At 40.7% G+C, this 22,547-nt stretch overlaps 2 protein-coding genes across 4 annotated transcripts; one reads left to right on the forward strand and one right to left on the reverse strand.

The window, feature by feature from the left end:
- Nucleotides 1-25: 25 nt before the first annotated feature.
- sac3d1 (SAC3 domain containing 1) lies at nt 26-8,137 on the reverse strand. 3 transcript variants are annotated; one of them, XM_054789704.1, is made up of 4 exons: nt 7,868-8,137; nt 5,991-6,405; nt 5,619-5,901; nt 26-2,693 (listed from the first exon to the last, which is right to left on the reverse strand). In XM_054789704.1, the coding sequence occupies exons 2-4, from the start codon at nt 6,240-6,242 to the stop codon at nt 2,227-2,229; spliced, it is 1,002 nt and encodes a 333-aa protein (XP_054645679.1). In that variant the 5' UTR covers nt 6,243-6,405; nt 7,868-8,137; the 3' UTR covers nt 26-2,226. The 3 variants fall into 3 exon arrangements, with proteins under 3 accessions (XP_054645679.1, XP_054645678.1, XP_054645677.1); XM_054789703.1 differs by lacking the exon at nt 7,868-8,137 and adding an exon at nt 7,236-7,323 and having other exon boundaries at nt 5,766-5,901; XM_054789702.1 differs by lacking the exon at nt 7,868-8,137 and adding an exon at nt 7,236-7,323.
- An 11,962-nt stretch (nt 8,138-20,099) lies between these two features.
- Nucleotides 20,100-21,636, forward strand: foxe3 (forkhead box E3). Its single transcript, XM_054790127.1, has one exon. The coding sequence runs from the start codon at nt 20,186-20,188 to the stop codon at nt 21,431-21,433; it is 1,248 nt and encodes a 415-aa protein (XP_054646102.1). The 5' UTR covers nt 20,100-20,185; the 3' UTR covers nt 21,434-21,636.
- Nucleotides 21,637-22,547: the final 911 nt, after the last annotated feature.

Raw genomic sequence — 22,547 nt, forward strand, 5'->3', positions numbered from 1 at the left:
GAAGATGTGGTGTGAAGAACACATTTTATTCAGAAAAAAAGCAAGTTAATGCCAAAATGTGTTCAAGTATTTTTTCCTCGTTGGTTGGCAACGACGAGGATAGCAATGACAGTTCTCTGCTGCCCCCAAGCGGCCACACACAAATTAACTTTACACTACAAAAATATTGAGAGCATCGTATTGCTGTAGTCAAATGTAGGCATGTAAAATGTACAATTATGACAATAAAGAAATAATAATCTTTACCTTTTCTGTGCGTTCATTTCCATTTTTATTTTGGTATTCTGGCCCATATGCATTAGCCCGTCATGAATTTGGTCTCAAAGAGGTTCATATGCAACTTCAATGCAACTTTTACTACTCTTCACAGCCATTCCACATATACTGTAGAAGACTGATAACGCCAACAAAACATACTACACATAGACCAAAAAGAGCATTTATATTAAATTGTGCTGTAAAATATTTCTTCTGTGACCCTTGAAAAAAAAAAAATAAAGCTCAGTCAAGAAATTGTTTGTCATGGTTGTAGTTTCCAGTGCTGTAGAACTTTACGGCCTAATATTGAAATATGTGTATAAATTTGGCATTAATACCATGTTAGAAAGCTCTCAGTATGATGCAATGCAGGCCTACACCACAGCAAACGTCAGAGTGTAGATCAAAACGGCATCGTTGCAAAAGACAGAACTTTCCAGATAGCTCTTGTTGTTGCAGACGTACCTCATCAAATACAGTGGTGTGAAAGTGTTTGTCCATTGAGTAATTTTTTTTGAATGTTTGTCACACTTGAATGTTTCAGATCAAACAAATTTAAATATCAGTCAACGACAACACAACTGAACACAAAATGCAGTTTTAAATGAAACTTTTTATTATTAAGGGAGAAAAAAAATCCAAACCTACATGGACTTGTGTGAAAAAGTGATATTAAAACGTAACTTAACTGTGGTTTATCACACCAGAGTTCAATTTCTCTAGCCACACCCAAGCCTGATTGCCACACCTGCTCTCAATTAAGAAATCGCTTAAATAGGACCTACTTGACAAAGACGAAACAATGGTGAACCTTCCTAGGAGTGGCTGGACAACCAAAATAACCCCAAGAGCAGAGCGACGATCCATTCAAGAGGTCAAAAAGACCCCACAACAACATGCAAATAACAGCAATCCTCACTCGCTTCAGTTAAGGTCAGTGTTCATGACTCCACCATAAGAAAGACACTGCGAAAAAACAGCCTGCGTGGCAGAGTTCCAAGACGAAAACTAATGCTGAACAAAAAACATTGCGGCTCGTCTTAATTTTGCCAGAAAACATCTTGATGATCCCCAAGACCTTTGGGAAAATACTGTGGTCTGACAAGAAAAAAGTGTAACTTTTTGCAAGGTATGTGTCCCATTACATCTGGCATAAAAGTAATGCCGCATTTCAGAAAAAGAACATCATACCAACAGTAAAATATGGTGGTGGTAGTGTGATGGTCTGTGGCTGTTTTGCTACTTCGGTACCTAGAAGCCTTGCTGTGATACATGGAACCATGAATTCTGCTCTCTACCAAAACATCCTGAAGGACAATGCCCGCCCATCTGTTTGTGACTTCAAGCTGAAACCAGCTTGGGTTCTATAGCAGGACAATGATGTAAAACACACCAGCTAGTCCACCTCTGAATGGCTGAATAATAAACTGAAGACTTTGGAGCGGCCTAGTCAAAGTCCTGACCTGAATCCTATAGAGATGCTGTGGCATCAAAGGCGATTCATTACAACAATTCTGCAAAGATGAGTGGGCCAAAATTCCTCCACTTATTGCAAGTTATCGCAAACGCTTGATTGCAGTCGTTGCTGCTAAGGGTGGCCCAACCGGTTATTAGGTTTCAGGGGATATCACTTTTTCCACAAAGGGACATGTAGGTTTGAATTTTTTTTCTCCCTTAATAATAAAAAGTTTCATTTGAAAACTGCATTTTGTGTTCAGTTGTGTTGTCATTGACAGATATTTAAATTTGTTTGAGATCTGAAACATTTAAGTGTTAACATGCACAAAAATAAGAAATCAGAAAGGGGGCATACACTTTTTCACATCACTGTAGCTCTTGTGGCTGCATGCGTACCTCAACAAATACCTAAACTTCAGTCTTACAGTGTAGGCACTTGTAAAAATGCATGTAAGAAAACCTGGAGCTGGAAGTATTTACATTGTTGTTGTTTTAACTACTTCCTTTGTGTCAAGAACAGCCATGAACAATGTTTCCAACAGTGAGGTCCTTCTGTTTCTCCTCCACAATGTTGTGATAAAGAGCACATCTTAGTTTTCCTTGCTCTGGCTCAGAGAAAGCAGCCTTGGAAAACACCACCTGATTTTCCTGATTGACCTCCACTCCATATGTCTGACAGAGAGTTGTTGTGAGAGAACTGTCCAAAGACAGCAGCTTACACAGTCTGTCCAGGGGAAAGCGACAGTTTTTGCTGTTGTAGCCGTGGCTGTATATCAGCAGCAGGTCCTTCCGACTCACCATCAGGTGACGGTGTACAGCGCAGCCCTGCAGGAAGGTCAGCCTGCTGGCAAACTGCAGCAGACGCACAGGGTTCCGCTCCAGAAAGGCCCGGTTAATGGAAAGGGCGAGTGCTACAGCGGGGGAGCGGCGAACCTGTGTTGGGAGCTCCATGACGTGCTGCACTGTGCGAGATGAACCTGGTGGTGATTGAGATAAAACAATGTGTTTACTCTTCAGTTGACAATTGCATCTTTGTGCACACACAGTGGAACCTCTCAAGTCCTACATTTCAGGTCAACCACAATTTTCTGTTTAAAAATGCTTTAAAAGCCACACAAATCTAGTTGAAAACATCATGTGTGACGTCAGCAAACTTTGAGACTTCAGCTCAGTGAGTATCTAACCTGTCATCTTTGTGAGCATCTCGGATTAACTGTACACATTTTTGTATTGATTTTCCCCTTGATTAATTATCAGCATAACAAATAAACTAGAGGCTTATTGTATTGTTTGTGGAGTAATTGTTTGACATTCTGCTCCTGTCAGCTTCTTCCCTATGATTGAACGCTGTGAACTCCCACCTCCTCCCCAAGAAACCTTCAGTGGAGTTTTCTGCTCATGCCAGACTGTTAACTCATTAACTGTAGGAACTAAAAATCAATTCATTTTATCTTCGAACTAGGCATGGGCCTGTTACCGGTTTCAAGGTACACTATGGTATGAAAAATTGACGGTTTCAAAAACCTCGAAAATAGTCAAATACCGTCCTACAGTATGAGAGAAAGTTCTGCACACTCTGGTCAGAGCTCTGCGGTCCTGTGAGCTATTAGAGTGCCCTAGGTTTAGGCTGAAAACCAGAGGAGACAGAGCATTTGCAGTAGCAGTCCCCAAACTTTGGAACACGCGGCCCTCAAACCTTATAATCGCTACTTCAGTCGAGAGTTTCAAATCACTGCTAAGAACACACTTGTTTGCACCGGCTTTTAACGCAAATTGAACTGGAATTATTTCTTTTTTTTTTATTTGTACTTTTGAAAAATTGCTTTTAGCTTTTTTATCGTTTGTCTTTATTTAAGCCTCTTATGTTTTAACAAGGGATGTCCCGATGCACATTTTTTGGCTTCCGATCCAATTTATTTGTATAGTCTTGTCGATTTAATCCCGATCCTTTTCTTTTTTAATAATTAGCTTTTGTTACAAACATGAATTTGTAGAATCAAATATGGTTAAGAAAATAGCTATTAAAAACAATTGCAACCCAAGTATTGCTGAATTTACTTCTTTTTTATTACACAGCATGACAAACAAAATTGTTTGGCCTTTGTTTTGCTATTTTTTGTAACGTCCTTATTTTGTACCCCCACAGGATGTGGTTATTTTGAAGGCCAGAAGTGTTCTGTATGTTGAAGTCGCTTGACGGGAGTCAGTGGAGAGACGAGCCGGCTAAGAATAAAGTGCCTCCTGCAGTTCCGGATCCTGTCCTTTTGTTCACTCTACACTCCCGTAAAATTAGTGGGAATCCTAACCTGCTCGGTTACACTCTCTTTGGGGCAGTAGTGGCCGTTTTAAAATGTGATTTATAAATAAACTTGACCTAGCTGCCTGGAAGCATCAAGTGGCGCTGGTGCGACGTGTGCCCTCGTAGAGTTTTCACATCCCGTAGCCAGTGGATTTAGTTCCACTGGCTTATTTCACAGGCTTTGCAGCTATCGAAATAATGTATAAGCACATACCACTATTGAAGTACATTTTCGACATGTTAACGTGAATATCATAACCTAATATGTCGCAAATGTCATTGTTTAATCGCTTGAAGTGTAGACACGTATTGACTCTACATGTTGCAGTACCGGTTGCAGCTTAAAACTTATCTAATTGACAAAATACTATAATATAGCATTAAGTGAAAACATTGTACTCACATAAAAGATTCCTCCAAAGGGATGCACATTTAGAAGATTTACTCCATTTACTGTTAACAGGTTTCCTTGTTATACGCATGTGCAATGGCGCTTGGTAGCAGAACTCGAAGAAGGCAAACATGTCATCATTCCACCGGTACTGCAACGCTGTTGTCATTGTTGGTCGGTCGACATACAGTATTATTCATGTCGAGGGTCACCAAATTTGGAGATGTGATTCAGAACGAGACATAAGACGAGGATAAGTGGTATAAACAGTTTACTCTCCACTCAGCAACAACTACTTCGCAACAGTTGCTAACCACAATCACTTTACCTGGAGACAGAAGTGAAACTTGGTCACACAAGTAAATTAATAAAAACTCAGCATATACACAACCCCACAAGCACTTGTGGACAAGTTGTGACCTGCACATTCACCACGCTATGAAATAACATAACATTACGAGTTTTTTTTTAATTTATATTGTGACCTTTTTTGAAACACTGATTGAGCCAGTGATTGCATTTATTTGTATTTTGCTTTGTTTTCGTTTAGTCAGAAAATATTGATGATCTATTGATGGTGACATGAGTTGCAGAATTAGCCACCGTAGACTGCATTAACAACTGCATTTTATTAATTATTTATTTTGAAATAATTCATTTTTTTGTTATTTATTTTAAATACATATGTTCCACTTCCATCATGTTCTAGTATATTGTTTAAATGATTGTTCAACAGAAAAGTTTTTATCCTCTTCTTTTCAATAAAGATATTTCAAAATAACATTTTAGACCTGTAATTATAATACCGTGATATTTTTGCCAAAGGTTATCATGCCGTAAGAATCTCATACCGGCCCAAGCGTACTTGGAACCAAAGCTAAACATAGCTTAGGAGATTAAAATTTTTTTTAATTTTTTCTCAAGCTGCTGCGCCTACCCTTGCGGCACCTCCGAGGGGAGGGTTTGGTGCCCCATCACTTTTATCACAGACTCAAAGTATACAGAACTCAGTCATTATGTACACATGTACAATCAAAGAGGATGTAAGCAAGAGTTTCACTCAATTTTAGCAGGTGTTATTGTAACAATATGTTTTATTATTGTGGTGGGAGTTACTGCTAGGTTCAGCTCGTGTGTTAAATGTTGTAAGATTGTGCATGTGTACCAAGTAAAGTGTCCTAACGTGTGAAATATCAAAACTAAGAAACCCACCTAAGTTATAGAGTATACTGAGAGCCTGGAACTCTTCCTGGTTGGGATGCGGCTCTGTTCCGTGTGTATAGCAGTCCAGCAGCCAGCTCAAGTTTTCCTGGAGGTGTGTGTCATTGATGCACGGGTCATAAAGCCGAAGAGGCTCACCACAAAGCCGGTAGGAGGCGTAGATGAGAAAGCGTACAGTCCGCTCCAAAATGGCCACACAGTCCGGGCCATGCACCCTTTGGATGATCATGTCCTGCTTGACGCTGCGCAGGCGATCAAAAACAAAGCCATACACCTGTAATGCGATATAAAAAAGATGTTGCACAGTTGTTAGTGTTTATAGTATAATATAATGTTCCTGGATAACTACAAAAAGCTACTAGCCTCAGTCCAAGGACACAGATGAGAAGCAGCAATCTCATCAATAAGATAACACACAGTTTTCAACAACACGACAGGAGGTCGTAGGTCAGCGGCGTAAGCAGCGTCTTTCCCAGCTGCCGGTCTGGAATACTCCTTAACTGCGCGCATGGGGTCAACTTGGGGTCGCCGGTCTTTCTCTGTACCCGCAAGCATCTCAAAGCGGTGGAGACGGTTCTGGGACTCCCGCTTCTGCAATTCCACAGCAGGACACATAGTCTGGCAGACTCCTCTGGGTGTGGTTTCCTCTCCATGCTGCTCTGGCTTGACGTCTTCCTTCACTCGTCTTAGGTGGGATTTACCTCGGCCTCGTCCGCGGCCCTGGTTCCATCGTCTTCGTGCTTCTCTTGCTGGCACATCCTTCCTCTGGGAGGTAGAGCTGAGGCAGATGTTTACATTACACCATCATGTACTTTTAACTACAGGAAATAGGACACTTATGAGACTTTACATGCTCTCTTTGTCAAAAGTATTTAAAACAGCGGTCGTGCAAGCCAGGTTATGGATTTACACCTTAGTAAGTCATCAGAGTAGCCATTTACATTTTTTGATAATCAAGAAGTCCGGGGAAGAAAGTCAAATGTTTTTCATGCCTCTATATGCCACTGCAGTGCTGCAGCACGCTGTGTCCTTTTCACCCCGCACTAACCACAATGCAAACGCGACATGTAGCATTTCCAGTAAAAATAATAAAAAAAAAAAACATTTCGCACAATTAAATTTTAATGAAATAAGATAGATGTTAAAGTAAGTTTAACACCTCATATATATTATCTTATCCATGCTGAAAGGCTTAAATTTGTACTTAATTTTTCAAGCACTAAGTTGACTTGATGTGGTCCAACACTCAATATAAATCCGATAAGTAATTGAAGATGAAGTAATCTACCTTACAAAGATGTCTGAAAATACACCCGATATCACATAAAATAACTGCATTTTTAAAGACGTCCGCACGGACTCTCCTAACAGAGCGCACACTCTCAGTGTCAGATTTGTTCATTGCTAAAATACGGGTTTTGTATATGCTATTTATATTTTACCAGCAATTAGGTGGCAAACAAGCTAGCATATTACGGAATCGTATTACGCCATAATGTCAGTTCTCAGTACACACAAACGCAATGCATTAATGCCTACCCAATGTAAATAACACTATGTTACATGTCTTAAAAACGTAAATAACGGACAATATAATTTTAAACTCACATGCTAAGTGAAGCACTCTGGCAATTCATCGAGAAACACTTCTTCTACGCGATCTACGGGCACACCGCAACCATTTTAAAGCGTACACTGCCACCTATCGGGTGGTGTCATATCAGCTCGATGGATGTAATAATACTGTAGTACAGTACTTCACGTTGTGATAGTCCATGTCGCCCCATGATTTGACTGAATTGTGAAAATTAAATAACCATGTTCACCACACCAGCATAATCAAATGATAGAAAATCCTACCAAGATAATGATCAGTTAAAACTCAGAAAGGTATGAATTTAATGTGTATAATCGTGGTTTGTTTTGTAGAACTACATTATCCAAATGAAAATCATGACATTACCTTTGAAACTAATAACCTCTCAGGAGCCTGGACATACCGAGACTGGACAACAGTTGCTAAATATGGAAAAGTCCACATTAAATCCACTATTTAAAACGCAAATGATGGACTGTAAACGTTCTGTGTATTGGGTCCTTACTTTAAGGATGCTTTTAAAATTAAGAATTGAAACCCCATCAGTGAAATTATAATGACATCTTGTCATGTAACGTTAAATAACCGGAAACATATCCAATTTTATGTAGAACTTAAAAGTCAATTTATTATGAACACTTACGTTTCGTCCCTGTTGCATTCTTGATTGTTTTATTTGAGGTGTTCCCATATTTGGAGCTGAAAAATAACAGTTCGATAGCTTTTTATGTTAGAAACAATAAATTGACAGCTGAATTATATTCGTAACTTGCACAGCTTTATGTTAGAAATAATCTACGATATAAACTTCCATTACATATTGGAGAGAAAACTAATTTCACGGAAAACCGTAAAAGACCACGTTTTCGCATCTGCGGCTGAGTTTTTAACACTACTCTCCACCTGTGTTGCTCTTCTGGATGCCATATTGATTTTGAAGGAGCCCGCTTGAGCGCCACATTTATAGTCCGATGAGAAACAAAACCTACGACACATGGTCTCACATCGTTTTTGCGTGAAGCGGAACTTTCAGTGTTGCAAACTTGGTGATTTTAAAGATCTAGCGACATTCCAACAACACCCCCCCCCCCACACACACACACACAGCGACTTTTTCGGCGTCGTTGGGGAATTCTGGTACGTTTAAAGCACGTATTGTGCTGCATTTTGTGTGCTCTATCAGCAGCGGCGGGTCCGCCCCGCCCAAAGGCAGTCACAAGCCATGAATTGCAAATGAATTGCTATAACATATATTCACCAGAAGAGTGTGCTACTCACGAACCACACCAAGTCATTAATGTGGGCCATTGAATAAACACAACATAATCTGTTATTCGCTGTTCAATTGTGCTAATTTAAAAAGTTATCAATAGCCAAAGTGTGATGGGAGAGGTGCTGGCCGAGAAAAATATTACTTATTTTACTTCGATGAAATGATGGACAATTAATAAATTAATTAACGTAATTAGGGTGTTCTTAGTCACTTTTTGTCTCTCCTACAAGGTTATGCTTTTTTCCGACAGCATTTTACAACATCATATGCAAATTAAATGCAAATTAGACGATGGCGTCTTATAGCGACTTCTAGGACAGCCAATGGCTACTTTTTTTACTGCAACGTTGGCAACAGTGGGAACTTTTAAGGCGGTGACATTTACTTCTGTAGCTGGTACAGTGATAACATTTAATCAAAAATAATTTAAGTCAGTAAATCTTCAAATTTAACTGTTTGATTATACCCTGAAAACCTTATTTCATACATAATATGATCAACATCCTGGTGAAAGCCACTAGATGGGTGTAATGATCTGTCTTTCACAGTTAGAGTCCAGTTTGAATTTGAGTGCATCGTGAGAATGCACAGCTGCACTGTAAAATACCTTGTTTTGGATGAAAAATTATGTATTAATTTGTTTTTATGTTTTTAGTGAGATAGCACTTACTATTTGTCTCCCCGTGCATGTCTTCACTGCCTGTATGTCTGTGTGTGGATATCTACTTAACCAGGCCTGCACTGTAGTTTTAACCCTATATTTGTGTGCATTAGTCTTAAGGAAAACACCAGGCACTGATCCGACTTGTCTGAGCTGCTCTTGGACAACATGAGAGACAATGGGAGGATAAGTGGGTGTGGGATGGGAGGGGTCAACACTATTTGGACTTAGGTCCTTTTCCATTGCCATGAATGGAGAAACAGGACTAAAAGAAAAAAGATCATTGTGTTTACATGTGCCCAGAAGTTCAAAATACACCCCATACAGGAGTTTTTTTGTTTTGTATTGAACATATGAAGAGATAGTACAGTGTATGATAGGTTATACAGGTAGTAATTCAGACAGGATGAATTACATGTGTTAGGAGTGTGCATGGTCTATAAGAGCCTTTCTCGGGAACTGGATTTATCCTGACCTTTAAGGAGGAGCAGCCCATGTTGAAAAGTGAGAAGTGCACGTTGAAAGACATTAGGTGACAGGAGATCACTGAAAGAAGGTCCTTGTCTTTGCTTCGAAACTATGACGTCCAATAAACCATGCGTTTATGTCACTGTGACCTCAGCCACACCTGCACAACTTATATAGACTATATTAGCTAATTATCCATAACAAGAATCATTGCACAGGCAGAAGTTTTGATACCGTTCTTGTATTGGACCTCTGCATGTGTAGCGAATGAAGTGACCTGTGAGTGTATGATTAAAACGCACCACTCCCCTGCCTGCCCCTCCTCCCTTTGCAGTAAAGCTGTTACTCACCATTGCCACGTCTGCCGGTCTGGTCCACACAGCCTTCCAGGAATGCGTGCCTTATACAGTAATAACCAACCAGGCAGCAGAACCACATCACACAGTTCTGGGAATATCAGCGAAGCTCATCCGTGTACTTGTCTGCATTTATTATGCATTATTTGTCTTTTAATATGAATATAATACCTTTCATATAATAATAACATATACATAGATACATAACACAATATTACATTTATTGTCATCTTCGAGGATGACTTCGGACCCAGATGATGGAGATCCGGTACTGCACTCAACACAAAATATAAACGCAACACTGTTGTTTTTGTTCCCATCTTTCATGAGTTGAATTTAAAAATCTAACACATTTTCTATGTAAAAAAAGGCCTATTTCTATGAAATATTGTTCAGAAACCTTTCTATATCTGTGTTAGTGAGCACTTCTCCTTTGCTGAGATAATCCATCCGCCTCACAGGTGAGGTATATGAAAATATTTTTTAGACAGCATGATTATTGCACAGGCGTGCGTTAGTCTGGCCACATTAAAAGGTCACTCCAAAATGTGTAGTTTTATACACAACACAAAGCCACAGAAGCGTGCAGTAGGCACACTGACCGCAGGAATATCTATCAGAGCTGTTGCCCTTGAATTGAATGTTCATTTCCCTACAATAAGCCGTCTCTCTCAAGGCATTTCAGAGACTCTGACAGTACATCCAACCTCAGAACCGCAGACAACGTGTAACCACACTAGCCCAGGAACTCCACATCCAGCATCTTCACCTCCAAGATTATCTGAGACCAGCCACCTGGACAGCTACTGCAACAATTGCTTTGCATAACCAAATAATTTCTGCACAAACTGTCAGAAACCGTTTCAGGGAAGCTCATCTGTATGCTCGCTGTCCTCTTTGGGGTCTCAACCTGACTGCAGTCATAACTGACTTGAGTGGGCAAATGCACACATTCAATGGTACCTGGTAATTTGGTTTTCACAGTACAGGACAGATGGCAGACAGCGTGCATGGCGCGTGGGTGAGCTGATGTCAACGTTGTGGATCGAGTGACCCATGGTGGCGGTGGGATTATGGTATGGGCAGGCGTACATTATGGAGAACAAACACATTATGAATTTTATTGATGGCATTTTGAATGCACAGAGATACCGTGATGAGATCCTGAGGCCCATTGTTGTACCATTCTTGCACGACCATCACCTCATGTTGCAACATGATAATGCACTTTGCAAGGATCTGTACACAATTCCTGAAAGCTGACTGTACCCTCAATACAGGAATCCCTTGTTTATCATGGTTAATTGGTTCCAGAGTGAGTGAATTTCCTCAAAGTAGGATTCCTTGAACATTGAAAACCTGTTTATGCCCTTGTAAATAATTTTTGTCACATTATTAGAGCTCTCCATACATAAAATAGTCACCTTTACAGTTGTATTACCCAAAGTAGTAGACATAATAATAATAGAACAAAGTCAACCACGCAACAGCGATGACTTATTCATTAATATAGTTTGAAAAATTGTTGAATCCACGAAATTTGAAGTGTGATGCGACGGGGGGCGACTATACAGTAAAACTGAACATTTTGTTGTAGGCTTTTATTGTGGCCAGCCTAAGGCACACCTGTGCAATAATCATGCTGTCAAATCAGCATCTTGTTATGCCACACCTGAGGGGAATGAATTATCATGGAAAAGAAGAAGTGCTCACTAACACAGATTTAGGCAGATTTGTGAACAATATTTGGGAGGAATAAGCCTTTTGTGTGTATAGAAACAAGGTATTGATCTTTGAGTTCAACTCTTGAAAGATGGGAGCAAAAAACAAAACGGTTCTATTTATATTGTTGAGTGTATGATCCAACTCCCTGAATCTGGGCCCTTCATCAGGAGCTGAATGCAGCCTCGCAGTAAAGATGTGGTCAGACGGCCTACAGCCTTCTTTTCCACCTCATGCACGTGGCACTCATTTCCTAATAATGTAATTGCCTTGCTTATCCTCGTCGGATGTCACCTTAATTCGACGTTCATTCCGGTGGATGATCCTGGAGCCTGGAGGGGTCGGTGGGGAATTCACTGAGGTGTTTGTCCAAGCAGAAACTATGACTTAGACTTAGAGTATATCTTCAACCTCGTCATTAAAGGTCAAAAGCTGATGTACCTGTGTGACAGTGCGATTGCTCACATTAGGGTGGACCGCCACCAAGGCACCAAATTGTCCATTAATAACCTTTTGCATACACCTGATTTTGTCCTTCCCTATGGTGTTAGTCAGTGGGATATTCATTTAAAAAATGCACTCTCAAAATAAGATGTATAGATCCGCATGTCTATCCAGATCTGCACCAAAACATAATAGGTTTAATGGCTTGTTCCTTATGTGATTAAAATGTTCTCTAAATGTGGTGGTAAATGGTGACAGCAGGACTGCACCCCATCAGATCCATCAGATGCTCTTACTTTCATGTATTTTATATTTAATACAGGGTAAAAAGACCATTTGTATCACTAGTGGTGTAATGGTACATGCTTCTGCCTTTCATGGCAGAGGGCATTGGTTCGATTCTGCCAAGGTTATGTCAGGAAGGGTATTCGGTGTAGAAACTAAGCCAAGTCCTCCCTGTGGCGACCCCTGACAAGAGGGGGAAAGCCGAAAGTGGGTGAAAAACATCAATTGGTGTTAGAATAATTGCGTGCATAACGTTTGGAATGATGTTTTTCATTCAAACTAAACTAGTGTGACAAGTGGCTTACTGTGTGTGCAGTACATTTTTAAATTGGCCTATGATTGAGCTCTGTTTAAACTCTGCCTAGCAACAACAAATCAGGCAAACGTGAAATTAACAGATAAATTGTCTGAGCAGGTCTATCGATCTCTGCTGCTATATTTTATTTCACCTGTGAAGTTTCAGATTGAATAGCAAGTGCTTTCAGCAGTTATTTTATCTGTGGGATTTATAACCATACGGTTGGAAGAGAAATAGGGCATTATTTAGAAAATGTTATTGTAGTTTTCCTCGTATACCTCCATGGCAAAATAACACTGTTAACACACACGACACTTAAAGAGACTCACAAAATCATAACTTCCACGGTGGAAAATACCCTTATATAGCATCATGTTTGCGTTGGTTCAGCGTGAGTACAGTACAATGTCAGCTGTGTGAAAGTGTGCACATCCCAAACGAGCATCATACAAGCAACTTGTGTGTGTCTGTGTGTGAGAGCCATGTGTGCAGTCCTTTAGCAGGGCAGTGTAGCGTGCATTGCAGGAGCCAGCAGAGGCGGCCCAGGCGAGTACGGCCCCCGCTCCCCTGGTAATCCCTGCGTTTTCAGGAGCCCTGGCCCGTACTTGATGGGCTTGAGCAAGAAAAAGGTTGCTCTCGCTCATGTGTTTCCCCCCATGTCACTCACTTTCTGTCTCTCTCTCTCTTTTTTTTATTCACCCTCTTTTTCTCATGCACAACACCCCTCACCCCGCCTCTCCTCCTCTCTTCGTCCCCTGGAGCCACTTTGCGAATGAATGGATTCCAAGTGTTAACTCAGCAACTTCGTCCACCCCTCATCCATCCTAGCTACTAGCAAAGTTTACATTTTTGAAGAATACTCAAGATTTAAGGTAGCATGTTAGAAGTCTCACCATGGCCTTTTTTCTCATGGATATTTTTTAGGCTTTATTAAGATATCAGCCAAAAAGCATCGGACTGTAAATAGAAACATTGGTTGACCCAAAATGTAGACAAATAGAGGTTCTACGCTGGTGTCACATGGTGTGGAAGGCAAAGCAAAGACAAGATAAGGGGAAGAAAGGCCGTTTTCAGTATTTCAGTGCAGTTTTGACACTGCATGACATGCTGCAGGACATGTCGTCAAAAAACAGCAAGTGGCACCCTTTATTTAGCTGAACTGTTGTTCTGGGAGTCAAAGTATGTGCACCTAACAACATGCCAAAACCGCCTGGAATAGTCATGACAGTGCTTGACATGCTGCAATGCCTCAACAAAAGAAAATTAAATTTACTCAGGAAACAACAGATGTCTTTTTTGTTTCACTCAACCTCTGTGAGGTGCTCTATGAGTTTCACGACCCTGAATATAAGATGCCAAAACAGCTAAAATAGTCATCATATTGCATGACATGCTGTGATGCCTCCCAAACATCCATCCATTTTCTATGCCGCTTCCTCATTAGGGTCGCGGTGGTATGCTGGAGCCTATCCCATCTGACTTGGGCGACAGGCGGGGTACACCCTGAACTGGTCGCCAGTCAACCACAGGGCACATATCGACAAACAACCATTCACACTCACATTCATACCTATGGACAATTTAGAGTCTCCAATTAACCTAACATGCATGTTTTTGGAATGTGGGAGGAAACCGGAGTACCCGGAGAAAACCCACCCACACACGGGGAGAACATGCAAACTCCACACAGAAAATGCCCGATGGAGATTCAAACCAAGTCTTCCCGATCTTCTGACTGTGACTTTGTTGCCAACATGCTAACCACTAGACCACCATGCGGCCCGCCTCCCAAACAAAAAAAAAACATTTCTGTGAAAACAGCTCATATCCTTTCTTTAGCAGAATCTGGGGCTGTTAGTGTATGCCACTCTACCAGGTAGTCACTGGTGAATATATTCCATAACTGCCTGGGTAGCCATGACAGTCCATGACATGCTGTGATGCGTCCGAAATTATCTCAGAAAATATTGTTAAAATATTGTTAAATACAAGGTTGTCCAATGAGTGTTACTATGCATACCTGTCTATACACGTTGCAAGTGAATATAATACGGTAAAACCACCTGCAGCAGTCATAATAGTGCATGACTGTGATGTCTTCAATACAAAACATAAAATGCCAGCTATGCCAACGTTTGTTCCATCTACTATCTATCTAGTCTTCCAAACCATCTATCTACGCGTACAGGTAGTTGAATATAATATGCCCAAACTGCCAGGAATGGTCATGGCTACAGGACATTTTCTCAGTAAACGAGTGTTTATTTTCTTATTATAGCCATTTACCTAACGGTGACAGTGCATGACATGCTGTGAAAACGTTTTAATTCTACTGAACTCAGAGTTGCTCTAGAAGTCTTACTATATTTATGACGGTGTGTATGACAGGCTGCGATGTCTCCAAAGTGAAAAAAACATTTTTTTCCCCTGAACCCAAGGTTGCTCAAAAACATCAGTCTATTTGCAATATATGGTTGTAGCTAGTAAAAATAATATGATATACTGTATGTAATACATACTGTATACACTGAAATGGAATTCAAAGCCACTTAATCATCACCACTGCTCCACTATAGGTGCTTGCTTCCCGTCATCCTCAGTCCGCCAACACAAAGTACACCCCGCCCCTCGCCCCAGAGATGACTGGACCCCCCTGCCCCACCTCCACCTCCACCACCACCACTGTCCCGACTCGGCCACTGCTCAGTCAGACAACACTAAGCCCAGCTAGCTACTCACAGCCAGTGGCTAACAGCTTCAGACAGGCGTGGGAGCGGGACTGTATCCACGCAGGATCTGCCCCTAGAGCTGCCAGGTCAGCCAGGACAAACAGGGGCTCAGGCCAGGAAACGGGCCCTCTGCCTCGGGGCTCGAAGCCTGTTGCTAATCCCCTCCCATACCACCCTTTCCAGAGCCTCCCTATATCTCTCTGCATCTCTATATGTTTCTCTGTGGTCGGTTCCATCACATTCTCATGAAGAGTAAAAACATGCATAAACGTCCAAACTAACTGAGGTTGTAGTATTATTACACTGGAGTAATGATGACTGTGCATGACATGCTGGATGCATCCAAAAAAAGAACATTTTGCACCATGCACCACAAATATGTGCAACTTTAAACATACTGAAACTACACCGCCTACTGTATATTTAACCAGTCCAGGAAGGCAGCGTATGTGCTACATACAATATCATTGTTCCTGTCTCTTGTTTAGCGAGATGTTGCGAGATGTCATTTCTCCTTTAGCAATGATTATTTTTGCAAATTTGGGATGGATTTTGACCCAAAATGTGTAGACAAAGAGAGGTTTGGGCTGGTGGTTGAAACATGGAAGACAAGACAACAAAAGCAGAGGAAAATGGAAGAGCTTGCAGTGTTGCGCTGAAATAGTCATGACAGTGCTTGGCATGCAATAATTTCACAGTTTATATTTTGCTGCATTCAGCCGGGATAGGCTCCAGCTTACCTGTGACCCTAATGAAGACAAGTGGTGTAGAAAATGGGTGGAATTTTTTTAGCACATTTTTTAGAGTGACTCACTCACTCTCAGTTCAGTGTAGGCTTATGTGTGCATCCTACGAGTAACACTGGCTTCTCGCAGGCCGTATTACAGTCATCTTTGAAGACAAGTCACGGGCCACAAGTTTGAGACCCCTGTTCTGTAGAAAACTTTCCTGTAAATCATCTGAGTAAATATAAAAAAACACATGATTTCACACAAATAAAAAAGAAATGGCAGAAATCAATCTAATTAATAAAGAATTAATAGAAGAAGAAGGATTGCACTTGTGTATAAAGGAATTCCACAATTTCACTTTACTACCTGAGACTCCTGCCCAGTTGTGATGAAAGCAATTGTTGCTGTCCACCAAACATCTAATGCTCAAATGATCCTCGGTGGGGGGTCGTGTTGCTGTGTGGAAGCATGTACAGTCACAGCAAGATATCACGTTTGCAGATTTCTGTGTAACAGGCTAAGGAGGACAAATACCACATCTTCTGTCACGGCTGTGATGGGGCTATTTTTCAGGATTTGTGAAAGAGGCTTAAGTTAGAAAGCAAACTATAACATTGTTTTATGTCTTTAATAAAATGCCAGGCAAGTGTACTGTACTTTCACCTCTTCTGTTCAGACAGGCCTCTATTGCCCAAACAATCAATTAGAAGAATCACTGCTGCATTGCTGCCTTTAAAGGCTGCTATCAGTTGTGTGTAGAAGTGTGTTTTCACTTCAAAATCCATAAGACAACACCTCTTGTCTCTGAGCATGATGCTGTTTGATTATAGCTTTCCAAAAATGAAAATGAAATGATGAGATATTTACTTTTCTTGCCCAAAAGCTTTGATAGCCCAATCGCTTGTTTTCAGTGGCTTGTTATTATTTTGCAATTGGCAGATTGGTCCATTGGGGTTTGCAGTACATAGCACGGAGCTGCTCTCTGCTGAGTGTTGTTTCTGCTCTGAGTGTACAGCTGCCATGTTGGGAGAAGGACTGTGCAGCGCTGCTGAAAAGAAAAGAAAAACGTACTGAAATGTTTACATTTATTATTTCATACTTCCGCTATTGTCTATTGTCTGCTCCATACGATGAGCCCTATTTCCTATACAAATGAAGACATTGTACAGTGAAGAACACATAAAAAAAACATCAACATTCCATAGACTTTAGTTTTTCTCAGTCCACAATTCAAAATACGGATTTGTCTGTTATTATAACATTACAACAAGTGATTGAAGATCTCCGTTATAATGCAGAGAATGTATGTAGTTAACAGAAAAATAATTTATATCCTGGCCAAATTTTGAGTTAAAGTACATTTTTACTTTTTGAAAATGTATCTTTTAGCTGGAAAGGACACAGTGGCAAAGGCTGTATTACAGATATTATACAGTGGTCATGTTCAGATTTTTTTCCCCCAAAACAATTTAAAAAATGTCCTGGTAATCTCTAACATCATCTAGAACAGGGGTGTGATATTGTTTGATATTTTTATGAATATTTTTGTTATTTTGTAAAAAGTATAAAAATACTTTCTGTACATTTAAAGACAAGTTGTTAGTATTAACATTTTAGCTTAGTCTCTTTACATTTTGCCTTTTTGCTCTATTTTTGGCCATTTTTGCTTATTTGTGTGTGTGGGGGTGGGTGGGGGTGGGGGTGGGGGGGGGTAATATGATTTCTACAGTGTGCCACGAGCCAATAAAAAAACAAACTTCAAAGTACAGCACTTTTGTATCACTTTGTGAATTCAAAAATACTCATTTAACAAAATCACTTTTGCTAAGAATTTGACTATAGGGTATAAATTCATTTGGGCTAAACTATAACCTATCTGTAACTAAAACTTGCTCAATATTAAAAGTACAGCAGCTAAGATTACGCCAGCGTTATTAATTAAAATATTGTTTTTATGTCTAACAGCAGGGGTGTCCAAAGTGCGGGCCGCAGCTATTTTTTTTAATCAGCCCACAGCACATTCTAAAAATACAATTACTACGCCCCCCAAAAAAAACACTACCAACACCAAGAGTGGGAAAAAAAGAACAAAAAGGCACAATGTAATGACAAAAAGTTTAAATGTTGATGCCAATAACGAGAACCTGACATGCAGGCTGCTTCATAGCATATTTGATTCGCTTTAGCGCTTTCTTTCGTAAATAAAAAATCTCAATACGGTCCCCCACATCCTTCAAATTTTCAGTATGCGGACCTCAGTGGAATACGTTTGGACAACCCTGTCATATAGTCTTTTGCGGCTTTGTGTCATTTCCAGCTAAAAATCACACATCAGAGGCGTTACTAAGAATGGGAGGAGATAAAACAACTCAGTCTGTTGTTCAGGCCAACTCAGGCCATCACTCTACCACCACCATATTTTACTGTTGGTATGGTGTTCTTTTTCTGAAATGCGGCGTTACTTTCACGCCAAATGTAATGGGACGCACACCTTCCAAAAAGTTAAACTTTTGTCTCATCAGACCACAGAGTATTTTCCTAAAGGTCTTGGGGATCATCAAGATGTTTTCTGGCAAAATTGAAATAAACCTTAATGTTCTTTGTGTTCAGCAGTGGTTTTCGTCTTTGAACAGGCTGTTTTTACCCAGTGTCTTACCCAGTGGAGTCATGAATACTGGCCTTGACTCTGGCCTGTAGTTCTTTGGATGTTGTCGTGGGGTCTTTTGTGACCTTTTGTGTGAGTTGTCGCTGCACTCTTGTAATTTTGGTTGGCCGGCCGCTCCTGGAAAGGTTCACCACTGTTCCATGTGTTCGCCATTTGTGGATAATGGCTCTCACTGTGGTTTGCTGTATCAGTTTTTCACACAAGGCCATGTAGGTTTGGATTTGTTTCCTCCCTTAATAGTAAAAGTTTAATTTTAAAACATTATATATATATATATATATATATATATATTTATTATTATTATTATTATATATACATTATAATATACATTATGATATTTGCATTTGTGCGATGATCTGAAAAATTTAAGTCTGACAAACAGGAAGGACATCAGGAAGAGGGCAAACACTTTTTCACACCACTGTATTTATAATTATATTTCAGTGATTAATGACAGGATATATGTTTTTTTAAAACTCATATTCTGGCCACTTTATACTGAATTTGTCAACACTTTTTTTTTTTTAAGCAAATAAGCATGTGCGGTTTTAACCTTTTCTATATTGCAACATTTACACTGTATTTGTATTTTTTGTAAACACAATTTCCACATCTAGTAACCATCAAAGTCTCTCTTTTTATACCAAAATCATCCATGTATTCCAGTGGTGTAAAAAAAATGTCCTCAGAGGGCTACATATTGAAAAGGAAAGGATGCTGGGGCCCACTTTGATATGTTTATGTATTTTTTTTATTTTGTAGAAGGACTTAAAAAAAACTTTAGATATATTTAAACACATATCTTTGTTTTATTATTGGTTATTAGTATCAACATTTCAGCTTCTTCTCTTTACATTTTGCATTTTTGCTCTATTTTTTCCCTTTTTGCATTTTTTTTGGTATCATTTCTACAATGTGCCGCAGGCCGATAAAACTTTACTTTAATACTTTGGACACCCCTGATTTAGACTTTGTAAAAGAAATGATATTGTCTATAACCTGGTGTTAAAATGTAATGTAAAAATGTATCAACTATTTATTTGCGATTCAGGCAAACTCATGAAACAACAACAAACTCGTTCATTCTTCCTTTGGAGGACCATGCAGGTAATACTGACATGAATGTGCTTTAAAAAAGTCGTAGCCCAGCTGCAGCATCGTCATCAGTGGGCTCGTTGCGTCATTGTCCCTCCGCCCTTATAAAACTGTCAGCGCTTCTGCATCTCACCTGGAATGACACCCAGCCAACAGGAGGGCAAGACTGGAGGCTACTTTTATCAAAGACATTTCTAATTATACTTCCCTGTTACTTCTTCTCCATTTTCTTCTATGAATCTAGCAAATTACTCCTACTACTCTGGCATGTGCAACATGACCGCAGAGACGCAGCACTCCCCAGCAGAGGCCAGCCCGGTGGTCCTGTCCCCGAACGTGAGCCTGGACTCCCCGCTGCCACCTCTGATGCTGCAGCCCCGCTCCAAGGACGGCGTCCTCATCAAGTCTGAGCCACGGGGGAACAGTCCCACCAACAACGATGACGGGGTAATCTTGGGCCAAACCGAGGAGCACCTGCCCACCGGAAGCCGTCGGAGGAAGAGACCGGTGCAAAGGGGCAAGCCCCCCTACAGCTACATCGCTCTCATCGCTATGGCCATTGCCAACTCCCCCGAGAGGAAGCTCACCTTGGGGGGCATCTATAAGTTCATCATGGAGCGTTTTCCTTTCTACAGAGAGAACTCCAAGAAGTGGCAGAACTCTATCCGCCACAACTTGACCCTCAACGACTGTTTTGTTAAGATCCCCCGAGAGCCTGGCAGACCAGGTAAGGGCAACTATTGGACCCTGGACCCCGCCGCAGAGGACATGTTCGACAACGGGAGCTTCCTGAGGAGACGCAAGCGATTCAAGCGCACAGATGTGAGCACCTACCCCGGCTACATGCAGAGCTCCAGTGCCTTTACGCCAACCCCCATGGGAAGGCCTGCGTACCCGAATACTCTCTACGCAGGGATCGGGTCCGGGTATGGCTCCCAGCTGACAGCCTCATCCCCTCACCCGGCCATGCTGCATCACTACCAGACGTCAGCGGGGGTCTGCCAAGCACAGCCCCGCATGTTCAGCATCGACAACATCATCAGCCCTCAGACAGTCATGCAAGGCGGGGAGCTCAATCCCCAAGCACTGCAGGGGCTCGGAGGTGGTGACTTATCCGCCATGACTTCCAGCTGCTCGGTCACAGGGGGGGATCCACCGGCGTGTTTCCAAACCCAAACAGTTAACCAGTCAGCCAACATGTTGGGCAGAAACAGCGGAAACATCTCCAATATAAACCCCGGGTACCCTTACTCCTCCCCGGCCTCGCCTCCTAACCTGCCCAGCATGGCTCAGACCGGATTCTCTCCGGGGAGCTCTCAGGTGTACTGCCCGGGCAACAGGCTCTCTTTGCCGGCTTTGAGGCCGAGCTCCTGCACGGAGCACACGGAGCAGCTGCTGGGTCTCTCGGGGCCCATGAACACTTACAATAACTCCTATATGAGACAGGCCAACTTCGCTTCAGGACTGGAGAGATACATGTGACATCGCGAATAAAACACAGACTTTCAGTTGTTGGGGAATCACTTTGGCTGTCATCGAATAAAATTGACTAATTTTGTTATTTGAAAAATAAAAGGATTAAGCCTTGTGATAGAACATTCCATTTAGAAAGGTATAAAGCCATGTATATTATGTTATATTTGACAAGTTCCATGACATCATTTCAGATATTTATGTGTTTATACTTAGAACATGAGTGTGTTTTCATCGAGTTATGTAATGTAATTTTTAAAAATGTTTTATAATTGTCTTAAATAAATTCGTTTTTTTTGTTAAATAAATGTTTAAAAAATGTCATTTTGGTTAAAAGGGTTTCTTTTTAGCAACTCACGGCCGACTCTCGTTCATGTATTAGTTTTTATTTATTGGAAACCAATATATATTTTTAATCACTGAAAATCTATTGCTGATCCGAACTTGATGGAGTCAAAACGGCCATATTTAAAGAGCATCCTGCACAAATGACCGAAGAATGACATAAAACCGTAAATAACAATTCACAGAGAAAATCAAAATTCACCCTAATATAACACAAGTCCTGCAGTTTAAAATGGCGTGCAACATTTTCAATTTAGTTATGAAACGATTGGCTACACAGCATTTGAATTGTACAGTATATGTGTGTTTGATTGCTTTTATAACCATACCATACTCCATTCTGGAGCATTATTTTACATTCCAAGCATGCTAAAATGGCACTAATCCCCACATTGTCTGTAATAAGCAGTACCTCGGATAAAATAATGATATATATCAATAATTAAAAGGAGAAATCCTCCCAAATAGCAAATGACATAAGCTATAAAAAATAAGGGAGAGATATGAGAAGTTGCAGGATTCTTTGGTACATGAGATTTTATTAAGCAGTACATTCCACTAATATATATCATAAACTAGCATAATCCCCACCCAGTACTAAAACTACTATCTAGCTAACCTGCCTGGTTATGATTAAAGGACTCGTTCAACATTTGAAAAACTCAAGGTCATAATCAGGCAACAGATGACACAAGCCACTAGATGGGAGCAAATCCACGCATTGAGGCCTCTTGTGCTTATTTGCAGGTTGCCTGTTGGTGTCCATTTGGTCTTTGAC

This window comes from Dunckerocampus dactyliophorus, chromosome 10, assembly GCF_027744805.1.
Source record: "Dunckerocampus dactyliophorus isolate RoL2022-P2 chromosome 10, RoL_Ddac_1.1, whole genome shotgun sequence".
Lineage (NCBI taxonomy): Eukaryota > Metazoa > Chordata > Actinopteri > Syngnathiformes > Syngnathidae > Dunckerocampus > Dunckerocampus dactyliophorus.

Bases quoted from the DNA above. Each gene is read 5' to 3' on its own strand.
- foxe3 (XM_054790127.1), top strand. From the start codon at position 20,186: ATGAATCTAGCAAATTACTCCTACTACTCTGGCATGTGCAACATGACC.
- sac3d1 (XM_054789702.1), bottom strand. From the start codon at position 7,264: ATGAATTGCCAGAGTGCTTCACTTAGCAT. The intron at 5,902-5,990 runs GCTAGTAGCTTT...ATCGCATTACAG, and splicing joins ATCTGTGTCCTTGGACTGAG to GTGTATGGCTTTGTTTTTGA. The intron at 2,694-5,618 runs GTGGGTTTCTTA...AATCACCACCAG, and splicing joins CAGTATACTCTATAACTTAG to GTTCATCTCGCACAGTGCAG.